The 22,955-nt window shown below is 34.2% G+C and overlaps 1 protein-coding gene across 4 annotated transcripts in view; it reads left to right on the top strand.

Moving 5' to 3' along the window:
* csnk1g1 (casein kinase 1, gamma 1) overlaps positions 1 to 22,955 on the top strand; it is a 115,727-nt gene that overhangs the window by 62,561 nt on the left and 30,211 nt on the right. For all 4 annotated transcript variants that reach the window (XM_005166600.5, XM_005166599.5, XM_009303474.4 and 1 more), the window contains 5 exon segments: positions 14,905 to 15,053; positions 17,299 to 17,533; positions 20,980 to 21,065; positions 21,147 to 21,231; positions 21,771 to 21,919. In XM_005166600.5, the coding sequence (XP_005166657.2) occupies positions 14,905 to 15,053; positions 17,299 to 17,533; positions 20,980 to 21,065; positions 21,147 to 21,231; positions 21,771 to 21,919 (704 nt within the window).

Below are 22,955 nucleotides of genomic sequence, written 5' to 3'. Positions count from 1 at the left end.
AATGTTGGTTTGCTGTAGGTGCAATTGAGACAAGAGGCTCTGGGTAACTCTCTTAATCAGTGTTTGCATTTGTCCGAAGGTGCCACTTTAATTGTTGACACCACCCCCATGTCTTCCCAGCACATCAGGATTGGCCGAAGGAAAGCTGAAAAGAAGGCTGAGTCGTAGCCAGGCGTATCCCACGCACAAGCAAATAATACCACCTGCCCATAATCACATATTGCCCCCATCTGCAAGCGTGACTCCATCCTGATCACCGGTCATGCCTTGTTCTCCCGCCTCTTGTTTTGCTGCTGTTCCAGTGCTCTCGTGGTAAACGTTTGCGCATGAGCACTTCTACAAAAGTGGGCAATTTGTTAATCACGCTGTCCTGACCGCTGCATTTGTTGCGGAGGAGTGGCGCTTCTGAGGGCAAGATGTTGTGGTGGGAGGCAGAGTTCCTCCGTCTCTCCATCCTCAAGCACAGTTTTGTGAATGACATAACACTGCCCCTGGCGCTTATGTAATCATCCGTCCAATCCGCTTTTATTTGTCTCCTCTAAGTCTCTTTATGTGGAAGGAGAGATGAGGTCATTAACATAGATCTGCGCTTGTGATATTTCACACATTCACGTCTGTACAAAATCCTGAACAGAGACTGGCAGTATCTGTAGACATTATAATAGATGATGGGAGCAATGACGAAGCAACCGACCGAAAGCGGACCATGCTTTTCTAATGTCAATGGGGAGTATGTCAAATGTATGAACACACACACACACACACACACACACCAAACAGCAGCTGGATAGCCATATTCTGTCTACATTTTGTAAACATTGTGTTGTTTGTCATTAAGTTATCTGTAGCTCAAATGACGGCATTCTGTATTTAGCATTTCGCTTGTACGGTGACTGAACTGTCAAAGTCTTTCAAAGCGTTTTTTCAAATGCGAAAAAAGGAAAATATTGTACACTGAATTTTTTTATGATGGAAAGTTTCGGAGCCAGTGTGTCGATACGATTCACAATGTGAGGTCGAATTTATTTTTTAACTTGTGAAAATTATGGACGAAAATTTCAAATTCAGTATACAATAACCTTTAGTTTTTGTCAGGTTTCCGTTTAACCTATAGGGGTGCAGTTGTTCCTGGTAAAAAAACAAACAAACAAACAAACTAATCAATCCATACTATTCTCCATCTATGATTCAGCACGTTCTTGCCTGATGGTTGACACTTCAAAACTATTGACCTTATTCTACTATGTGGAGGTGCGCTCGTTTTAGAACTTCCGATTCAGTTGCCTATAGGAGCAATGGCTAGGAATAATAAACGGCAAAAAACGGTCAAACTACTTGCTCTACAAACAAGTGTTCATGACTTCTACATAAAAAGAAGGATAATATAACATAACAAAAACAATTTGCAACATCAAGCCGCCAGAAAGTTTCATTCTCTCAACTGCAGTGAAATAGTAGCTTCTGCTGTAGTTGTCTGAAAGACTGTCCAGCAAACACACACACACAGTGAAATTGAGCATAGTTTCTGAGTTTTTAAGTAGTTGGAGCGTTGTAAATACTCATGCTTGCCTCCCTCGCCATTGTAAGCTATGGCGACATAGCGCATATGAGATAAATGACATCATTACATAATAACCGGTTATGATTATAAACGAAGAAACAATTAATTTTGACTCCCCTTATATATATATATATATATATATATATATATATATATATATATATATATATATATATATATATATATATATATATATATATATATATATATATATATATATATATATATAGGGGGAAATACAAAAAAAACTGAAGTACACTGTTCCAATTTACTATGCCCTTTTATGTGAAGCTGCTTTGACACAATCTATATTGTAAAAGCACAATACAGATAACAAATAAAACTCCCAATTCACGCCACAGGATGACTAATCCAATCTTTGCATTGACTTCACGTAAATCATTCGCACTTCATCTGTGTTTGTTCACTGCACAGGCTGCAAAGCAATCCCCCCTCTATGTAAAGTTATGTGAGGGCGCAGGTGAGAGAGAATTTTTCAAGAGACACTCAAATGCGCTCCATATACAGTGTGTATAAGTCACGTACAACAATTAATTGCAAACTGAAAAAAATATATTTAATTATATGGATTGGAATTAGATGTTTTATGAGATTATTTAATTTTTTGCTATTTTGCGTTTAAATTAAGAATTTTGCAGGATCGCAAAAATGTTTGATTTTTGTTGATTTTGCATTGGATTCAGCGATCGCAGAATAGCAAAAATCGTAAAAATCTGATTTACTTCATTTATTCATTTATTCATAAATTTCATACATTTTCATACATTCATACATTTTCCTTTGGAAGAATTTTTTTTCTCCATATTTATCAGGGGTCACCACAGCGGAATGAACCACCAACTATTTCAACATGCTTCATACAGTGGAATGCCCATTCAGCTGCAATCCACTACTGGGAAACACCCATACACACTTACTTGCACTCATTCACTATGGCCAATTTAGTTTTACCGAAATTCACTCACCCCACTTGTCTTTTAACTGTGGGAGAAAACGGAGCACCCAGAGGAAAATCCATGCGGACATGGGGAGAAAATGCAAACTCCACACTTTTAGTTTAGTTTTTTTATTTTATTTTCTATTATTTGTTCTATTATTTATTTTATTTTTTATTTTATGCAGTACACTATTCTGGTTTAATAAATATATATGTTGTGTTTCAAGCTCTGGCTCTTGCCACTGATACTAAATCAATATGTTAAGCTGGGGTTTTAAGTATGTGAGGGACCCACACACTTATAAAATGTAAAAGCCACTTATAGATTCTTATATAAAAATCACATATATTTTGTCAATTAATATTATAAATGAACGTAAATATTATTTTATTTATTTTTAATCAATTTGTATTTCATTTGTTCATTTTAATCATTTTGTATTATTGCCATTTTGATGTCATTGCCATTTTAGATGGATTTTTTTCATATTTAGAAATATATTATTTTAATCCTTTAAAAATTTTGTTTCTTATGTACCAATTTGTTTTTATCTTTTTATTGTATTATTCTAATTTATTTTTTATGAATTTTTTTAGAGTATGACTCATGAATAATTATTTTTACAAATGTAAAATACAAACGATTAATTATGTTATTGATGAATTATTTTATTTTTAATTTTAAATTTTTTACATAAAAATTATTGACATTATTTTCCTGTACACACTTAAAATATAAATTTCTACTTGTATAATCTACTGAACATAAACAGCTTTACAACAGTATATATATTTAAAGTTGTGGTCCACAGTCTATTTTTAAGGCTTGGTTGTGCTTATAAGATGCAAATCAGTGTGTGTGTTCATGCTTCATTTGTAGAAAATCCCGTTTTTTTTCTTTATCTTACTCTGACATGCACTCATTCACTACAGCCAATTTTGTTTTACCGAATTCACCTATAGCGCATGCCGGGGGAAACCGGAGCATCCAGAGGAAAACACACACCAACATGGGGAGAACATGCAAACTCTACACAAAAATGCCAACTGAACCAGCCAGGACTTGAACCAGTGACCTTCTTGATGTGAGACGACATTGCTAACCACTGAGCCACCATGCTGCCCTTTTTTTTTAAAAATTTGGTATTATTTTTTTAATATCCTTGCAGCCTGGAGTTTCTTTTTTCTAACCGTTTCTTGCGAGTACAATTTTACAATTTTAATCGTTTATAGTTTTGTGAAATAATTGGTTACATTTGAAGTATATTACAAAAAAAGACAACACCGATACAATTAATAACAAACGTTTCCCATAAATCCATACCAACATGCTGTCAAAACAAAGAGTGCTAATACCATGGTTCTTTCCTCCTCAAACGCTATCATTAATAAAGATGAACCTTACTCTCGTGTTCTGTAGAAAACACTTTCTTATAACCCATTAATATTTAACAACTTCTCTAGTGCATATCAAAATTTCCCATCGCGCTGGTGGAACCCACGCAAACGAAGGTCAAACTCTTGCCTCTTCCTCTAGAAAGTCCGGTTCTCTTTTGTCGGTGGTTAATGTGTAGCCATAGCATGCTGAACTCTGATACTCCTCAGGATAGCCTTGGCATTGGGACTCGAATCTGGGAGTTTGGCTGGGAATGGCTTGGCTACTGAACAGTTCAGCTCAGCTCAGGCATGATAAATCCAGCTCACTGGACTCTCTTAGGCTTTGTGTTTGGTCGGTCTGGGGTTTGTTTGAGTGTGCAGCGTGGCAGAAGTGAGCTGCGTCACTGCAGGCTGGGATGTGTGAACTGGAGGCAGCAGAGGAGTCACATGGTTTCTCCTCTCCAGTCAGACATCCATGTTCGAGTGGGTGTTGGTGGCCCTGCTCTGAGACGGGCTGCTGGCAGATGGCGTTTTGTGGCAGCACTGATGACACCAGAGTGGGACTGACTGGGAGAAATACACTGCTCTGTTGCCCTCCATAGAATCTTTTTATTGTATATATATATATATATATATATATATATATATATATATATATATATATATATATATATATATATTTATGATTATTTCATTTATTTTATTTATTTATTTTATTTGTGTTATTTAGTTTTACTTTTATTGCACTTATTTATTTATTTTATTTATTTTTATTTATTGTTTTGTTTTATTTTTTGTGCTTTGTTTTTTTATTTTATTTCATAAATTTTTATTTTATTTTTAATTTTTTTTATTTTATTTATTATTTATTTTATTTTTGTTTTGCTTATTTTATCATTTATTTTATTTAAGTTTTTACTTTATTATTGTTTCTTTTTACTGTTTTTTATTTTTGCATTTTATTTATTTTTTCCTTTATTTTATTATTTATTTTTTATTTTATTAAAATTGTACTTTATTTTTATTCTTTTTTTATTTATTATTATTATTTTTTACATTTTATTTATTATTTTATTTATTTTTATTTATTTATTATTTTTTATTATTTTTTATCTTAATTTACTTAATTTATTTATTGTTATTTTTTTTCTATTTATTTTTTTATTTTATGAAATATATGTGTTTCAAGCTCTTGCCACTGATGCTAAAGTATGTTAAGCTGGGGTTTTCAATCATTAAGATATAGACCCCCGAATATGTGAGGACACACATACTTATAAAATGTAAAAGCCACTTATAGAAATTCTTATATAAAAATCTGAAGTATTTTGTTAAAATTAATATTGTAAATGGACCTAAAATATTATTTTAATTTAAAAATAATTTGTAATTTATTTGTTCATTTTAATCATTGTGCAATATTTAATTTTTGCCATTTAATTTTTCATAGTTGTTTTATAATATAGAAATAGATTATTTTAATACTTTTTTAAATTTTGTTTCTTATATGCCAATTTTTGTTATATTGTTGAATCTTGTATTATCCTAATGTATTTTTCAAATTTTAACAATTAAATATTATATTTAATACAAATTATTATTTATGCTAATGATAAATTATTCTATTTAATTTGTTGTTAATTACGTTATTTTACATTAGCAGTTATTATTGAACACTATTTTTCAGTACACACTGAAAATATTAATTTTTACTTGTTTGAACTGTATAAACAGCCTTGCAACAGTATATATATATTCAATAAAGTGAGTGTGCCTTACACTGGTGAGTGGGCTTGACAAACCACCTGTAGAAAACACACTCTTTCATCTCTGACACTTGCACTAGTCACCCTAAATCTAGCACCTAATTCTCTGAGCACAAACAGTTCTTTTGTTCAGCACTTGTGTGTATTGCCTCCTTTGTTGATTCCCTAATGCCTCCATGCTTTGGACAAAAGCATCTGCTAAATTACTAAATGTAATGTGAATGTAAAAAACAACATGCTTCGAGGACGACAGCCTCTGTAAACAAGTGGAAATCTTTAAATATTGATCCCTTACATCCTTATGGCCTCATGACCATCCAAAAGATGTAGACCCATGTCCTATAACATTTTTCAAGAGATTGCCTTTCTATATGTATTACTATCAGTTTCCTCCCACTCTTTGATTTCCCACTCACATGTTCGAGCGGCATTTAGCAGTGGAGTGCCGATGGAAAGCTTGCGAAAGTGTTAATCAGCAGAGATGGATAGAAGCTAACAGCTGAATATGTGTTATGTGCAGACTGAACACAAGATGAGTCACCGGCAGGCCAACAGTGTGCTCTATTCTCAGGGGTGTTACACCACCACACAATGAGCAGTGTGGGCTCTGCCTAAAACTACCCACATCACCCTCAGAAGATGCGCTCGTTTGCAGACACATGTATATCTGCTTCAGATATGAAATATTATGCTTCAAAGCAGACTTGAACATCGGCTAGCCCACTAGCTAGATCTTAGCCTGCGGTTTTGATAATTGTTGTGTAATTTATCTGGGATAGTGTTCAAAGTGCACTGAAAAAAATTATTCATTGAATTTGCTACATTTTCTTAAGGTAAATAGTTGCAAATAGGGATGGGTACCGAAACTCTGTACTTTATCGATATCGGTGCTACATTATAAAAGACCGAAGTATTGACAAGCTCTGACGTTAACAGTTCTGCTCTCGGTACTGGAGAATTATTGCTGATTAAACATTACTTTCAGTAGCATAATTTAACTGACCAACCTTTTCTAATTTGCGATATATTCTATTCGTCTGCCCAGTTGGTTTTCTCACATGAGAAATGCTTGCGTTTCCGGCAAGAGCGTCAAGTATAAAAGCAGTCACAGCAGACTCAGTGGAGGCTCGCTCCTAGCGCACACACATAGCTCGCGACACAGACTCGCGCTCACACAGCTCGTAAGCTTGCAGAGACAACCAAACGGGTTGTATTTCTCGAGTGAACAGCTGAGTTCGTTGCAACAAACTTAACAAGTTGTTTTCTTGTATAAGCAGAAATGCAAGCAATCTGGCTAAGTGGGAGTATCTTTAAAAAGTGCATTAACTGCAATGCAAAGTTTTGACTGCCTAGCTACCAACTGAAACTTTACATCATTCACAGCGTTATGTCAACAGTCAATCACATAAATTAGTATAGTATTAGTATTAATAGTTTAATAAACGGACACCCACACACACACACATTCGGTTGCAATGAAAAAGTATTTTTTTGCAGAAGCCTAAATAAATCATCAACATTAAAAAAATGCTTTTACATCAGCTGTATTTACAAACATAGCCTATGAATAGCCTAATAATAAACTATGCTTATTAAAAAAACTGCTTATTTTTTCAATTGCAAGATGCGACAACTGTATTAAAAACACAGTTAAATCCCAAAAACACTGTTTACTCATTTACGTGAAGGTGTTAATGAAAAATGCTAAACATAATCTGGTTATTTAACTGCATTTTGCAACTCAAAGAGAGTATTTTCAACTGCAGGGAGCACAATAAACCAAGAAAGATCTAGACTTCTGCCAGAAAAGTCAAGCATGTTGATTTTTCTCCAGAAGAACGGTTAAAAACTGAGTCATTTTCCTTTAAATCATTGTACATTGTTTTACAGGAAACAAAATATTTATTTGTTTCGCAATTGTTGGTTTCGTTTTATTTTACATTAAAAGCTTAAAATGAAGTTGTTCATTTTGTTCAATTGTTATAATTTTTTTCATTTACAAAAAGTACCGATAAGAGAACCGTAAAAGTAACGAACCGATAAGTGGTATCGATAAAAGTAGTTATAACGCTAAAACCTTAACAAAACCCATCCCTGGTTGCAAACAATTTATATGAATTTATACAAATTAGGTTGAACATTACTTAATTTAATTTAGGTTTAGCCCATGTATAAGTGCTTGCAACCACTTGCCTCAAGAAAATTAGGTAAATCCAATGAACCATTTTTTTTTATTGTAGGGCTCCACAATGTTTTGTTATGATTTTAATTGCAATATTTAATTTTTCTACTATAGGACAAAAAGTAGGCTTACTTGGATTATTTAAACATTCTTTAGCTAAAAATACAATTAATTATTCTACATCTCTAAAATGCATCTCTGTACGTCATATGCAGCTGTAATAAATTACCTAAAAATAAATGTAATCGGTTACTTTTTCTTCTGAAAAGTAATCTAATTACAGCAACCAGTTACTTTGTAACTAATTACACTCAACACTGGCTGTTCCACACTGTCCAGTAGTGTTCAGGGGCTGGTTGTACGAGCAGTGCCTATGTTAAAATGTAGCCTAGCTGCAGATGATCTGCATCCTCTGTTATTAGTGACTCATTTAATGTGCTATAAATATGTAATTTATTATTTAATTTTCATAGGTCAGTTTTGTATAAACGCATTAGTTGCAGAATTTTAAAGCAGTTTAAGGATTAAAATGCTTTTTTATTGGATATTACATCAGTCAATGCGACTACGCATGACTTTACAGAGAGCTTATGATCTAACTACGATTTGCCTTAAGAACATGTGGTGCAACCGAAGTTAGAACAAATTTAGTTACAAACTAGCTTGTAATTAGTAAGCCCCTAGTGTGAACTTTACATTCCAGTTTAAGAACTTACGAACAGCTGATCCAACTTTACCCAGCTAGTTTCACTCTTTCTCCTTTCAGGCTTTTACACCAGACTCTGAAAGCATTGCGCTATGAAACCCATTCATTTAAATGGCTTACGCCAAGTATTATAAGTTTGAAACTGCTAATAATCTATTATAACAAAACATTTCTGGCCAATTGCATACAGAGTTTCCAAATTTGAGCCAGATTAATCATTTCAGTGCATTTGTAAATAGAAACTGAAAAAAATAAAATTAATAATGAATGAATGAAGCGATATATAATATTTGTTTATCTATCAGTTTGGATTGTAATGGTACACAGAGGTACCTAATATGGTTTGTCATGTACTTTAGTTTTGGGCTCACGTTTCTGTATAAGAATAATAATCAAATCCGCAATACTTGCTTTTTTATCATTTATTTTGAAAAGACAGTAATGTTTGGTCACAATAAGCTACAGAATGTAAAGGCTTGTGATAATAAAAGTGCAAAATAAATTGAATAATGAAAAATAACTTTTTTTTAAATGAAGAGACTATATTTATCTAAGATTTCTATATTATATTATATTATATTATATTATATTATATTATAAGCTAATTTAACCTAATAAAGGTTTAGCCCAACAAAAAGAATACATTAAATGTGTATTAAAATTACGATTTAACAAACTGCAAAATAAATATTCAAAATAAAAGGCTTCAGAATTATTATACTTTCAAATTTATCCACATTTTCAGTAGTAGTGAGTGAAGGTGGTAACTATGTCATCTACCATTGAGAAAACTCTCTCGCTTGGGACTGAGGCTGCAGGTATTGCCAGGTAACCCTTTGCCATCTTGGTGTAGAGAGAGGATCTCAAACTGGCTTATTACAGTGTAACGTGTGCTCGAGCACTTTTAATAAGTACTTGAAGCCGGGATTTGATTCTACTCTATATGGGTGCATTGCAGAGGAAATGTATATGCCAATTGCCTCTGTAATAGCTTTAGTCTGGTCTGCTCTCACATCTAAAAGCTGCAGGGATTAGTTGAACTACTGTAGTCTATTTCTGCCTATCACACTGGTGGCTGATATGTGGTATGATTAGGCCTGTCGCGATAGTCAATATATTGATTTATTGTCCGAAATATGGAAAGGAGCTGGATCGTTTTAGGTGCGCCTCACTTGTAAATTCATTCAGCAATTTGTGATTTCGGCAGTCGCGCCTTCTCTCTGGCTACGTTTACACTGCGAGGCTTAGTGCTCAATTTTTTTTTTTTTTTTTTTTAGATCTGATGTTTTTGCTTGGCTGTTCACGCTGCTCTTATAAATGTGGCCAATATCAGATTTGCAGTGTGAACAGATCATGTTCCTAAACTGACCCGTATGCGCAAAAGTATATTATGGAGAGCACAAAATGTCTAATTATGCACACAATGTGTATATTGTATGAGTAAGCACGTTGTCAGATCATGCTTATACAATTATTACCCTTTTCACAGACAACCGTGGTGTATTTCATAAACTGTCAAGGGTTGTTCTGCTACTACAAATGTGTGTTTCAGCATTTGAGACCTAAAACAAGTCTCTTGTGGTTGAAAACACTGATCATTTGTGATTTATGACAACCGCGGTGCGTGGCGCTCCGACCACCGGTGTACTAATAGAGGGTTAATAAGCAGCTGTAGACTGAACTAAAGGCAGAGATGGTTTATGTCTGTTTGCAGTGATATTTAACTTTACTTCATTATAAACAACAGACACGTGCAAAAGAAGAGTTTAGGTGCTCGAGCACCTGCCCTTTTTATCTCTCAGAGAGGAAGTTCCCTCTCCTTTGCACAAGGATCACCTTTTTTGCAAAAAAATAAAAATAAAATAAAAAAATAAAAAGTGTATGTATACGAATAGAGTTTGCATGTTCTGACACATTTTTTCAGAAGAAAACCCTAATTAATTAATTTTTTTTTTACGAGTGAGTACAAAATATTTTCCATTGGCCAACTTTAACGTTTAGCCCTGTAAAAGTCTGAAAATTAGTTCATAATGGTCTTAATGTTTCAAATTTGATTTGAAACCTGCAGAAACCCTGTAAAAATGAAATAAATTTTTTTTTTTTTTTTTTTTGGAAGAGTACTTTAATTCTATTGTCATATTGGCACAATATAATGACTGGCATACAATTGTCTTAATGACAATAATATTGTATATTGCAATATGTTTGTGTACAATGTATCGCACAGCAAAAATTAGATATCGCTACTGGCCTGCGTATGATAGATGTTGGCAAATTGATCATATTTCCACTCAAACAGTACCATACATTTACCTTACAGTGCCAACACAACAGTCATCATCCTATCTAGAACTGGCTCCTCTTTACTGTTGTACCTTCTGCACAGGAAAGCCCAAACTTTCCCACACTGTGGATTCAAAACAAACAAACAAGCAGGCAGGCGGTCAAGCTTTTTGCGTGCTGTCTGACTCTGAACTTGTCATTCTTGTTTTGTATTGGTGTGTGTAGCAGATCTCTTCTTCTGCTTTTTCCTGTTGTGGCAGTTGGCTTTGCATTAGCATGTGCTCCCCCTTCTGGCCAGTTCTCACATTGCTATCCATAATAATCCAAAGTCATACCTTTTATTTTAAAATAAATAAATAAATAAATAAATAAATAAATAAATAAATAAATAAATAAATAAATCAACACCTAATCTTTAAAAAGAGAATGTTAAGACTATTAGGGATAGAACAATGCAGATTGCTCAGTGTTTGGTTAGTTTCATGGTTTTAATGTTATCGTTTCAGCATGGTTTGGTATCTGATATCTTTAGTAAAAAGAACAGGACACTGTTAAATAACTGTAGAGAAATCAATCTAGTCTACAAGTAAAAATCACAAGTGAATACAATATTGCTAGGAGACTACAATAATAAAAAATAACAGTAGTTTTCACTAATAAAAATAATAAAATATAACACTCCATACTAGGCATGGGCCGCTGTAAGATTCTGATGGAATGATAACCTTAGATAAGAGTATCCCGGTTTGATGGTATTTTGATTACTGCTTTAAAATGTACTCTTTAAATGTCTGGGTACAAAACAAATAAATCATTGACTTCTTTTGTCTTAATTAGTTTCAAAAACACAGATTTCTTCATAATTTTATTTTTTAAATTACATCTTTGGACCTCTTTAGTGCTGGAGATACTGTTGTCCTAAAAAAAGTACATTAAAAAAATTATTTACAAAGCTATTGGATGCAACTATGAACTGCTGGAAGAGTTTTAATGGAAGTTCATACCGCATGCTAAATGTGTGTGTGTGTGTGTGTGTGTGTGTGTGTGTGTGTGTGTGTGTGTGTGTGTGTGTGTGTGTTAGTGTGTTAGTGTGTTTGTGTGTGTGTGTGTGTGTGTGTGTGTGTTAGTGTGTGTGTGTGTGTGTGTGTGTGTGTGTGTGTGTGTGTGTGTGTGTGTGTGTGTGTGTGGACTATCCTGTCGTAAAACGCGGCGAAAAGTCCTACATGATGGTAATAATTCGATAAAGGTGTTTACATGTCTACTGCACTTCAATAATGCGGTAAAATCGGCATACTTACATCTTAATTCGATTTCTCTTTAGTTCGATTATGACCTTAATCTGATTAAATTAATAAAAATTGCTGTTTACATGGTTGACGTTTAATCAGAGTATTGTCTTAATCGCATTAAAATCAAATTATTAGTGTCCATGTAAACGTAGTCACTGTCAGGTCTTGATGCTCAATTCCAGTTTGTTGCCTATGTCTGATTTATTTGCCTGTCCATTTACATGTTCTTTTAATTGTGACCATATCCGATTCATGTGTTTACACTTGCCATACAATTTACGACATCACGTATGCGTGAAGGCAGGTTCTAGCTTCTGCTCCACACTAGCCACGATGGAAGAAATTAACTTGCTTTTAGCTTGCGAAAAATGCAAAGCTCACCCAACTTGAAAATGATTTTGAGGCGGAGGAGGAGGGAAAAGGATGTTATCGCAACTTGCCCCTATGGTTTTTTATATGGTGATCTCCTCCATTCAAAGGAATTTGTGGGTACGAGAGAGACCTCAGGTCTGGTGAGAGCAAATTGTGGCAACTGATCCCTTTCCTCCCCTGTGTTTAATCTGTTGTTGTTGTTGTTTACCGCGTCTCCACACACGCTCTTTCTTCTACATCATTAAATCACGGAGAAGGACCATATTGTCACAAATTTAATGACGGACAAAACAGAATGCCTCAATTAATCCGATCTGCCTGTTTACATGATAGTCGCATCATCACATATCCGATTTATATCTAATTTTTATTTCCACATATGAAGGTGGTCATAGAACAGATCGATCTATATCACATATGAGCAAAGAATCATAATTGGGTCACATTTAACTGGCAGTGTAAACTGGGCCTTACCTATAGCATAGGGCTGCTCAATTAATCGTTAAAAGATCGCGATCTCAATTCGACCCCCTGGATGATCTTAATCCAGCATTTCTACGATTCTGTCAATCATATTTTCAAGTTCAGAAGAGAAGAGAAGAAAAGGCGGCTGCACGAGTCTTTTCATTGTTTCACACACGTTGCTCATTGACACCTCCAAATGATGTTGAATGAGTCACATACTGTATTTATAAGGTATAATTCACCTAAAAATGTCATTTTTGTCTTCATATAATGATGTTTTTGCGGCCGGGAAATCACACGTGACGTGAGCTGCTGACCGTGAGCTGTTATCACAGAGAGGGCGCGTGTGTCTACTTTAGTGTACAGAACCTTCATATGTTGCGAGTAACAGGTAATACATTTGTAAATAATATTCAGTTTGTGGCACAGAGTTATTGTTTGAGGGCCGCGCGTAAAGTATGAACAAGTACTTAGCAGTCAAAATGAAACCGAAAGTGTGCACTTGATCACAATGATCATATCGCATTTTAATGTTATGATTACGACAAGCATTTTATAAGTTTTTTCTTTCGTAGCGAACGCATAGTTTTGCATGAAAATAAATGTTTACAATGTCAGTATAACTACTCTACCCTATATATTGTTGAATATAATCTGATAATGGCAAATGTCTGATTTTACCAGTGAATAAATTTGTCTAATATGACAGATTGCAAGCATATATCTCAAACATAATAATTCAACATCAGAATTATTATAAGTAGAATAGAATTATTTATAGAAACCAGTAGACCTACACGTAATATTATTATTGAGGTTGTGCCTTATGTTTGTTTTTACCATACCTTTATTTTACATCTACAGAATCTTGAGAAAATCGTGATCTTTTATTTTAAGCAAAAAAATCGCGATTCTCATTTTAGCCAGAATTGTGCAGCTCTACTATAGCATAGGAACGATATAGCAGAAAATTTTGGCACTTTTAAAACCTTGACTTTTCCAAAGTGCGATATACCTTGGAAAGGGTTATCATCCCATGCCTACTGCATACTGTATATAAACTTCACTGTATAAATTAAGTAAAGGGTAAACATAATTTAAATGACAACAGTTATTTAGTCAACACTGTAAAAAATGCTGGGTTCTACACAATGCCTCAATGTTGCCCCAACACAAATGCATTAAGGTAGCTTCATTGTTTTTACAAGTTTAAGTTTATTGAACATAAAACAATTAAGTTTTCCTGAAAAAAAATGAAGAGTCGTTTTGCCTCATTTTTAAATAAATACTTTGAAAAAAGCAGAGCAAGAACAGAAAGTGGTTCCATTGACAGCTTCAAATTAATACACTTTTCAGATCTCACACTCACGCCTCAGTAATTAAATAACAAAAGCTTCAATTATTTTCATTTAAAAAAAGAATAGCGGCATACAGTGTGCACTTTTGATCCCACATGTGCTCATGTACTGTCAAAACCTGGTTAATAATGGGATTCAGAGTTTACAAAACGGGACTTTCATCATCCACTACTTCAGGTTGTGTTTATGGTGGTGGCTTGTTCTGTACTCACTGCTGTGTTTGTGTATTTTAACAGGTAAAATGCATAGTACAGGTTCAAGTTGGTTACATGACTATCAAAGCAAAGCATTCCTCATTTCAGCACTCACTGATTGTACATTTACTTGCAGAGAGCAGTGTCTCAGTCCATGAACATACATTCAAAAATACAGAGGTTCAGTACACTGAGTAATAAAAGACACCGATTAAAAAAAAATTTAATACTAAACTAAAAATAATGCAATTTTACATATGCATATTGAACTATGAAGGTCCTACTGAGTGGTTATGTATAGTCATGATATGGTTAAGATATTATATTTAGTTATGTAGCATCAATAATTACCACATAACTAATGATATAACTTGTATTTTTCTTTCATTCTAGATGGTCTGCCTCAGGTCTTCTATTTCGGGCCCTGTGGGAAATACAATGCCATGGTTTTGGAGCTGCTCGGCCCCAGTCTTGAGGATCTCTTTGACCTGTGCGACCGAACATTCTCCCTCAAGACCGTCCTGATGATAGCCATTCAGCTGGTGAGTGCACAGGCCCTGTGTTTTTAACAGCGGTGTCTTCCGGGAACATGCTATAAAGATCAACCAGCTGGAAATCAAAAGTGCATATATATATATATATATATATATATATATATATATATATATATATATATATATATATATATATATATATATATATATATATATATATATATATTTTTTTTTTTTTTAAATACAGTCAATGAGCATTTCCAGCATTATGGATGTGACATTTGAGGTACAATCTCAAAACAAATTCACATAAAAAGTAAACATTATATTGAAACATCTGTTTATATTTTTCCAAACAACTAACCACAGAGTTATGGGGTCAATCTGTAAATTTAAAGTTTTTTTTTAGAATTTTAAATGAGGATGTGACTAAAAAAATTTACAGTATACAACATACTTTTTAGGATTTCTGTGAATTAAACTGCACAACTCTAAAGAAACCATGCTAATCAAGAATATAAGGGCTGTTTTATACTCATCATACTAGATATTATTCATCACTACAAAATTTTATTTCAAATCAAGTCGCAATTGCAATATCTGTCAAAAAAAAAAAAAAGATTGCAATTAGATATTTTTCCCAAATCGCACAGCCCTAACTTCCACACAAACGGCATTGCAACAATTTTATTGTACTAAGTGTGCAAATAAAGCATTAACAGTGGCCAGACAAGCTGAAGACAGAGCATCGATGTATCAACACGCAAAACACAGCACTTGGCAGCTCAGGAGCCGCATGGGAATGGCTGAACACCCACAGAAATACACAAGATATTCAGCATTAACTTTAACATCTTGAACAGATATTGGCATTTGTTCATTTCATACTTCTGCAATTTCGTGCTTTTCAACATTAAATGAAAATACTGCACAGATAACACTTTTACAGATGACAGTTTTCAGGTGGGTAGTTCAATACACAAGCAATATTTGTTAATTCTTTCTGAAAGTGAGAATCTTTTTCTAATGCTAGAGCAAAGATTAATTTGAGGTGTTTTATTTAAGTATTTCTGAGGAAAACCCGCTATCTTTCTATTTCCAGCTAAACAGGAATATTGAGTATAGAGAATGTTTTAAATTTTCCACTCATTCCTCCGTCTTTCACTCACAAAAAAACAAATGGTTGGAGAGACATGGCTTAGCATATTTTTCCCAAGCCATCAAACTCACATCATCAAAAAATCGTTCCAGAGCGTAAGCAAGCGGTCAGATTTAGTTTAACGATTACCAAAACAAACAGTTTTTTTTCTTTAGTACAATTAATTCGCACTCAGAACTGTGTGTAGGTATAGTGTCACACAATCATGTAGGACTGATAGAAACACAAGTCACTTTTTTTTAATTTCCAGACATTAAAATAGGATCCAAATCTCTGCAATTTTGAGTCTAAAACCACAACGTGACGTAGGAGTGTGGTTTTTCCCACCCATCGAATTGATTGACAGCCACATATTAACATGTCTCCATAATAAAGCTTCTAAACATATCCATTAGACAGGACTTACGCAAAGCAACTGAGATTAAAAGTCAGTTCAAATCTCTGTGATCAGCTGCACCGCAAGAATGAGTTTCTTTGAGTCATGTTTCAAAATGATGCAGTTTAATTTATCGTCCTTGTCCGTGTTATAGTTACAGTGCCTCTTTTTAAATCACTAGAGATAAAGCATAATAAATGCATTGTTTATCTATTGTATTTTAAAATCCACATGAACCGGAAGCTACAACCACTTTTTTCTCTATTGTGTTTCTAGAGAAACAGAATATTAAATAAGAAAACAGTGGGTGTGTCTTTTTTTTCTGCTCCGAGCTGATTGGTTGTAGTAAAGTAGGCATTTCATTCAGGAAGATTAGGAAAACGGTCTCACGAGTTATTACAACCTAACAGACACCACCTCCTCACCATTTCGGTGTGTTGTCAAAACTGACAGTTGGAGAGGCGTGGTTAAGTATGTTAGCCACGCCCAATACCTCAGACACCCAATCTGAGAATTTAATTTAAAGCAACAGGAAGTGCATTTTAAGATGCTAATTTAGATCACAAGAGCAAGCATTTATTTATTTTTCTTAATGACATGCACGGATAAATTGTTCACCACAAAACTAGCAATGGCGAGCTAACAAAATCTGAATCAGAATTAAAAAAAACGAGATCTGGGATTTACTTTTGCAATGTCCATGCATATATAATAATGATGTATAGTAATTAATTTCTACGCTTTGTTTAATTCCTCAGATTTCCCGAATGGAGTACGTGCATTCAAAAAACCTCATCTATCGGGATGTGAAGCCAGAAAACTTCCTCATCGGGCGGCAAGGAAACAAGAAGGAGCACATCATCCACATCATAGACTTTGGCCTTGCGAAAGAATACATTGACCCAGAAACCAAAAAACACATTCCTTACCGGGAGCACAAGAGCCTTACCGGCACAGCTCGATACATGTCTATTAATACACACTTAGGGAAAGGTAAGTGTGATATACCTCCCTGGTCTGAACTTAAATGAACTAAACATTAAATATAGCATGCCACTATCCTCATGCTTTACACCACGGCTTGATTGGCTGCTTAATAGTGTTGGGAATCATGAACCAGTTCTTTTAAAGAGCAGGGTTTTAATGTGTGGTTCATTTGGATATTGTGAGCATGTCGTCTAAACCTGAATGAGAGGAAACGTTGGATGCGCAAGACAATGGGAAAAATAAACAATCTGGACACTGTTCTTTTTTTCCACTGAATAATTTAACGATTCTGAAGATGAGTCAGGTTTCTTAAACGCCTGTTCTGTTGACTTACTGAATCAGAGGTCAATACTATGTCATCTCGCTCTGGATACAAATAAATAAATAAATACTTGACCAAAAGGCATGGTTTACACTCCCAAAATTATATTTTGTCAGCATTAGTTGTCCTCCTGTGGTTCTGAATTCATAAAGCTTTCATTTATCGTAACAACATGAGATTTTCGCCATCTCTTTGAGGTCCAGTGCTTCTCACACATAGACTTTACTTGGGCAGGCCGCCCAGTTATATTAACGGCCACCCAAGTATATTTAGTGACACATTTATTACTATTATTTACATCCTTTTACACTTTGTATCTGCCTAGTATAACCAAACATCCACAAACGACTAAGTGTCTTCTCTCGTTTACCAGTTTCATTCTGTACCCGCGAGACCTGTCAGCAATCGTGCAGACCGTTTCACATGCTCTTCAGACCCATAGAGAGGTGCATTTTGGGGACTTAGAAAGTTTGTCTGGCCCAGGTTTCTAAATATCCTAAAATGTCCGGAATTGTTTGCTTTCACTTTCTAAAGCGCGTATGCCTTTTTGAATTACTCTTTTATTAAAGACTACTGGTTTCACAGCTAACAGTACACGCATAGCCGCAATACTGAGTAAATAATAGATTCCTTAATATAAACAACTCAGAAAAACTTTACTATATACTTGGAGAGGAATGACATCTAAACTGGCTGCAAAATATAGTTAAAAGTCAGAATTATTAGCCACTCTGTTTATTTTTTTCTCCAATTTCTGTTTAACGGAAAGAATATTTTTTCAACATATTTCCAAACATAATAGTTTCAATAACTCATTTCTAATAACTGATTTATTTTATCTTTGCCATGATGACAGTAAATAATATTTTAATAGATATTTTCAAGACCCTTATATACAGCTTAAAGTGACATATTTAAAGGCTTAACTAGGTTAATAAGGTGAACTAAGCAGGTTATGGTAATTAGGGAAGTCATTGTATAAAGATGGTTTGTTCTGAAGACAGTCGAAAAAATTAAAGAATTAAATTAAAATTAAAAATCTAGCTTAAAGGGGCTAATCATTTTGACCTTGAAATGGTTCATAAAAATTAAAAATTACTTTTTTTATAGCCAAAATAAAACCAATAAGACTTTCTCTAGAAAAAAAATAATATCAGACATACTGTGAAAATTTCCTTGCTCTGTTAAAGATAATTTCGGAAATATTAAAAAAGGAAAAAAACAAAAACAAAGGGGGGCTAATAATACTGACTTCAACTATGTACACCATTTGTAATGGTTAGTTTTGCCTGTAATGATGTTTGCCTTATTTTTAAAACTCTACTCGTTTTAACCTTTAAAATCATAATTTTTAGAGATATATCTGTTATTATTAACTTAAGATATTGTCGTTTTTATTAACTTCTCCTTCATTTATTTCTCATTTGCTGATTATTTTATTAATTTGATGATGTTAATATATTATATAGGCTATTTTATATACATATCTAAAATGCTTTGCCATTCAAACTTAAAAGAGAGAAGCAGACTTGACCTGTCAGTGTGTGCACATGGCTCCTCCTTTTTTTACTTTATTTTATTTATTTTTTTTACTTTAACACATTGAAAAGTAACTGTGTCAGATTAAATACAATTATTAATAAAAATGAAATTATGTTTTGCTTATCACATATATAACTATTTATGTAATGTGGGTAAATGGTGTGTTTTAATCCTGCTACCACCGCAAGTATATTTCAAACCTGTCGGTAGCACGTCTGTACAACCAAAATGGCCAGCTCATAGAGACATATGGATTATAAGTCTAATCCAAATCTTTTGAAAAAGCTATAGCTTCACTTGATCAATAGATTTAATTTATTCCTATATTCAAATGTAAACTTTAATCAATGCACACTCATTGAGCACTTTAAATATGCTTAACTTGGGAGCTCATTTGTGAGTGCTTGATTCATTAGCGCAAACCTAATTAGTTCAATACTCCATTGACTTTCCAAGGATGGACACCAACAATTGTTTGTTGATTAATGGAGTACTTGTGAGTCTGAAATCAGTGTGATGCATTTATTTGTCAGTTATTTGGGTCTTTCAAAATAACCAGCTGCACATCAATCAAATATAATTACAATATAATTATTCATAATAATGGAATCAACTCACAATCAAGGAATTGTAAAATTGGAATCAGGAATGGTACCTCATTTCTACTGATATATACAGTATGGGTAACACTGACCAGGGGTCTCATTTATTACTTTGTGTAGAAACCTTCCTTAAAGTGAATGTACAGCAGAAAAAAATATTAATTTAGTAAGGATCATATGATAATTTCAAGTGGTTGAATTAAGTCAACATTTTTTCTAACAGCTGAGCACATTCTTCTGTCAAGTTTGCTTTATATAGATAACAACTTTTGCATAGGATGTGGTATACACACATTTCCACACCTGTTTTGTGCATATGCCATGTTTATAAATGAAAGACTACCATTTCCACTACCAACAGTACCCTTGCTTTTGATCTTGCAATCAACATCACTTTATAGCAAGAGTGTATGTTAAAAGTAGTGATCTGTGTCATTTACACATGAAGAAAAATGCTGTGCTATAGGCCGTTCACCTGTGGTGTCTTTTGCACTCAAAAAAGTTTATTTCAAAAGTAGATATAGAGAGAGGAAGCAGTGTGCCTTGTGTTTTTAGACATAAAAGATATACATACAGCAGAAGCTGTCTTGCTTCTTGGTAAGTGGCTGTTTGTCACAAGAAAGACATCAAGCTTTGTTTGAGCTCAGGTTGACTATGATTCATTGAGACGTGATCATTATATTATTACAGTTCTGGTATTGCCTGTACATTTAAAAATGGCACTTCCTGTGTTCCTTTGGTCGAATATGCAAGTGATGATTCTCTTTAAACCAATCAGCATTCTGCAGTGAGTCTAGCTCCATTCTTTAGGTATTGTAGAATTCACAGTGTCTGACAGTGGAAAAACAATTGCATACTCAATCTTCTGTGCTGTATTATACCAAACTGTACCACTCAATGCCAAAATGCCATTTAATTTCACGCCTTACTTTTCAACCAGCTTCATATTGTTGTTTACATGATTTGTTCTGTTTTTTTTTTGGCAGAACAAAGTCGAAGGGATGACCTTGAGGCCTTGGGTCACATGTTCATGTATTTCCTGCGGGGAAGTCTCCCTTGGCAGGGTCTAAAAGTATGTTACACCAGCCTGTTAACATTGTTAAAACCGTTTTTTGTTCTTGAAAATGACACGTTGTTGCTTTGTGCTTTGCAGGCTGACACACTGAAAGAACGCTATCAGAAGATTGGGGACACGAAGCGAAACACTCCCATTGAAGTTCTCTGTGAGAACTTTCCTGGTGAGAACCCCTTTAAAAAACATAACATTATTACTTTAGGCCTGGACACACCAAGCCAATGCCAAACAGCTAGTGTTAATGAAAGCTAACTGTGTTGTCGCCTCGTGTTGACTCGAGCCTGGTCCCGTCTGGACTAAAAAGCTGCCCGTGAACACATCAAACAGACGGAAGCCGAATCAAGAGCACAAGTTCTATGCCTGCGTGAGATGACATGTAGTAATCTGTTACTGAACTTCTAACGCACACTTGCAAAGCATAAACAAAGCCACGTTTAGTACCATTATCATAGTACTTGTCACTCACCACTAAGGGATTCGCTCTGAAAATTTAATCTGTATCGTTTGCAAATAATTGGGGAATGTAGAGAATTTTTCAGCTAGCCTGTTTGTGTTTCTTCTTGACTTGAATTGTTTATATACTACGTCACACTCGCGGTCTGATTCGTCACTGAATAACCAGTTAGGGTGCTTTCTTCAGCTGACACCAATTCTACACAATGAATTCTGTCATTATAATGTTGTTCTCATTTGTGTTTTCAGAGGAGATGGCCACCTATCTGCGCTACGTCCGGCGGTTGGATTTCTTTGAGAAGCCAGATTACGATTACTTGCGGAACTTATTTACAGAGTTGTTTGACCGAAAAGGATACGCCTTCGATTACTCTTATGATTGGGTTGGCAGACAGATTGTGAGTCAACAGGCATCTTTATGAAGAATTTCAGCATTCCACTGTAGTGTTGTTACGGCACCAAGATTTAAGTAAAAAGAGAAGCAAAACAAAATATGCATGGTTGGAAAAGTACCAATTTTAGTACTATATACTTTATTTTATTGAGGATTAGCAGGCCCAGATGGAATCTGTGAAATTTTTTTTGCAATTTCTCTGAAACATTTTGTTAAAAATCTGCGGAATGACTTAAAACAAAGCATAAAATAAAATAAAAAAAACTTTCACCTTTTATTTATGGTTTACAATGCTAATCCAAGTAGATCCACATAAACAAACAAAGCAAGTCTCAAGATAGTAAATATTACTTTACAAACTGTATTGTAATCAGCTGATTAATATGATAAATCATATTAGCTTTTGTATGTAAGTTAATAGTACAACTAAAATTAAGATAAAAATCAAATTGAAATGTATTTACACACATTTACATGAGTAAATAAATACTCAATACACTTTTTTACAAGAGTGTTATGTCGCGTTTGAGAGTCAATTTTATATCCTTAAAGGTTTTTAATATTTTAGGATAGTTCATTTGATGTTGTTTTCTCTTCTGGCTGCCATTATCAACAAATATTGGTTGTACTCCCCCATTCATTGTGCTCTCCTATTCAAGTTTACTGAACTATGACTGCTTTCGCTACTGAGAAACCCGGATATAAATAATTTAAAATCTTAGTATGGGCCTAGAAATGAGTAGGTTATAACCTCAGTACTGCAGAAATCCTCTTATGCTGTAATCACAACAGATGCAGCATGCATGAATTAGGATGCTTTCACACCTGTCTTATTTAGTTTGTTTGAATCGCATTAGAGTTTGTTTTCCCTCTGGGTATGGTTAATTTGGGCATTTGGGAATGTATCATTCGCACTCGAATGCGTACCAAAAGCGTACCAAAAATCGTACCAAGACCTCCTTGAAGAGGTGGTCTCAGTACACTTTCAAACAAAGCCTGGAGTGGTTGTTTGTGGTGAGAACAAGATCTGAACTAAAGCA

The sequence above is a fragment of the Danio rerio genome, chromosome 7, assembly GCF_049306965.1.
Source record: "Danio rerio strain Tuebingen ecotype United States chromosome 7, GRCz12tu, whole genome shotgun sequence".
NCBI classification, from domain to species: Eukaryota; Metazoa; Chordata; class Actinopteri; order Cypriniformes; family Danionidae; genus Danio; species Danio rerio.
Note: the sequence above shows the minus strand (reverse complement) of the source record. Positions and strands in the feature narration are given on the sequence as shown.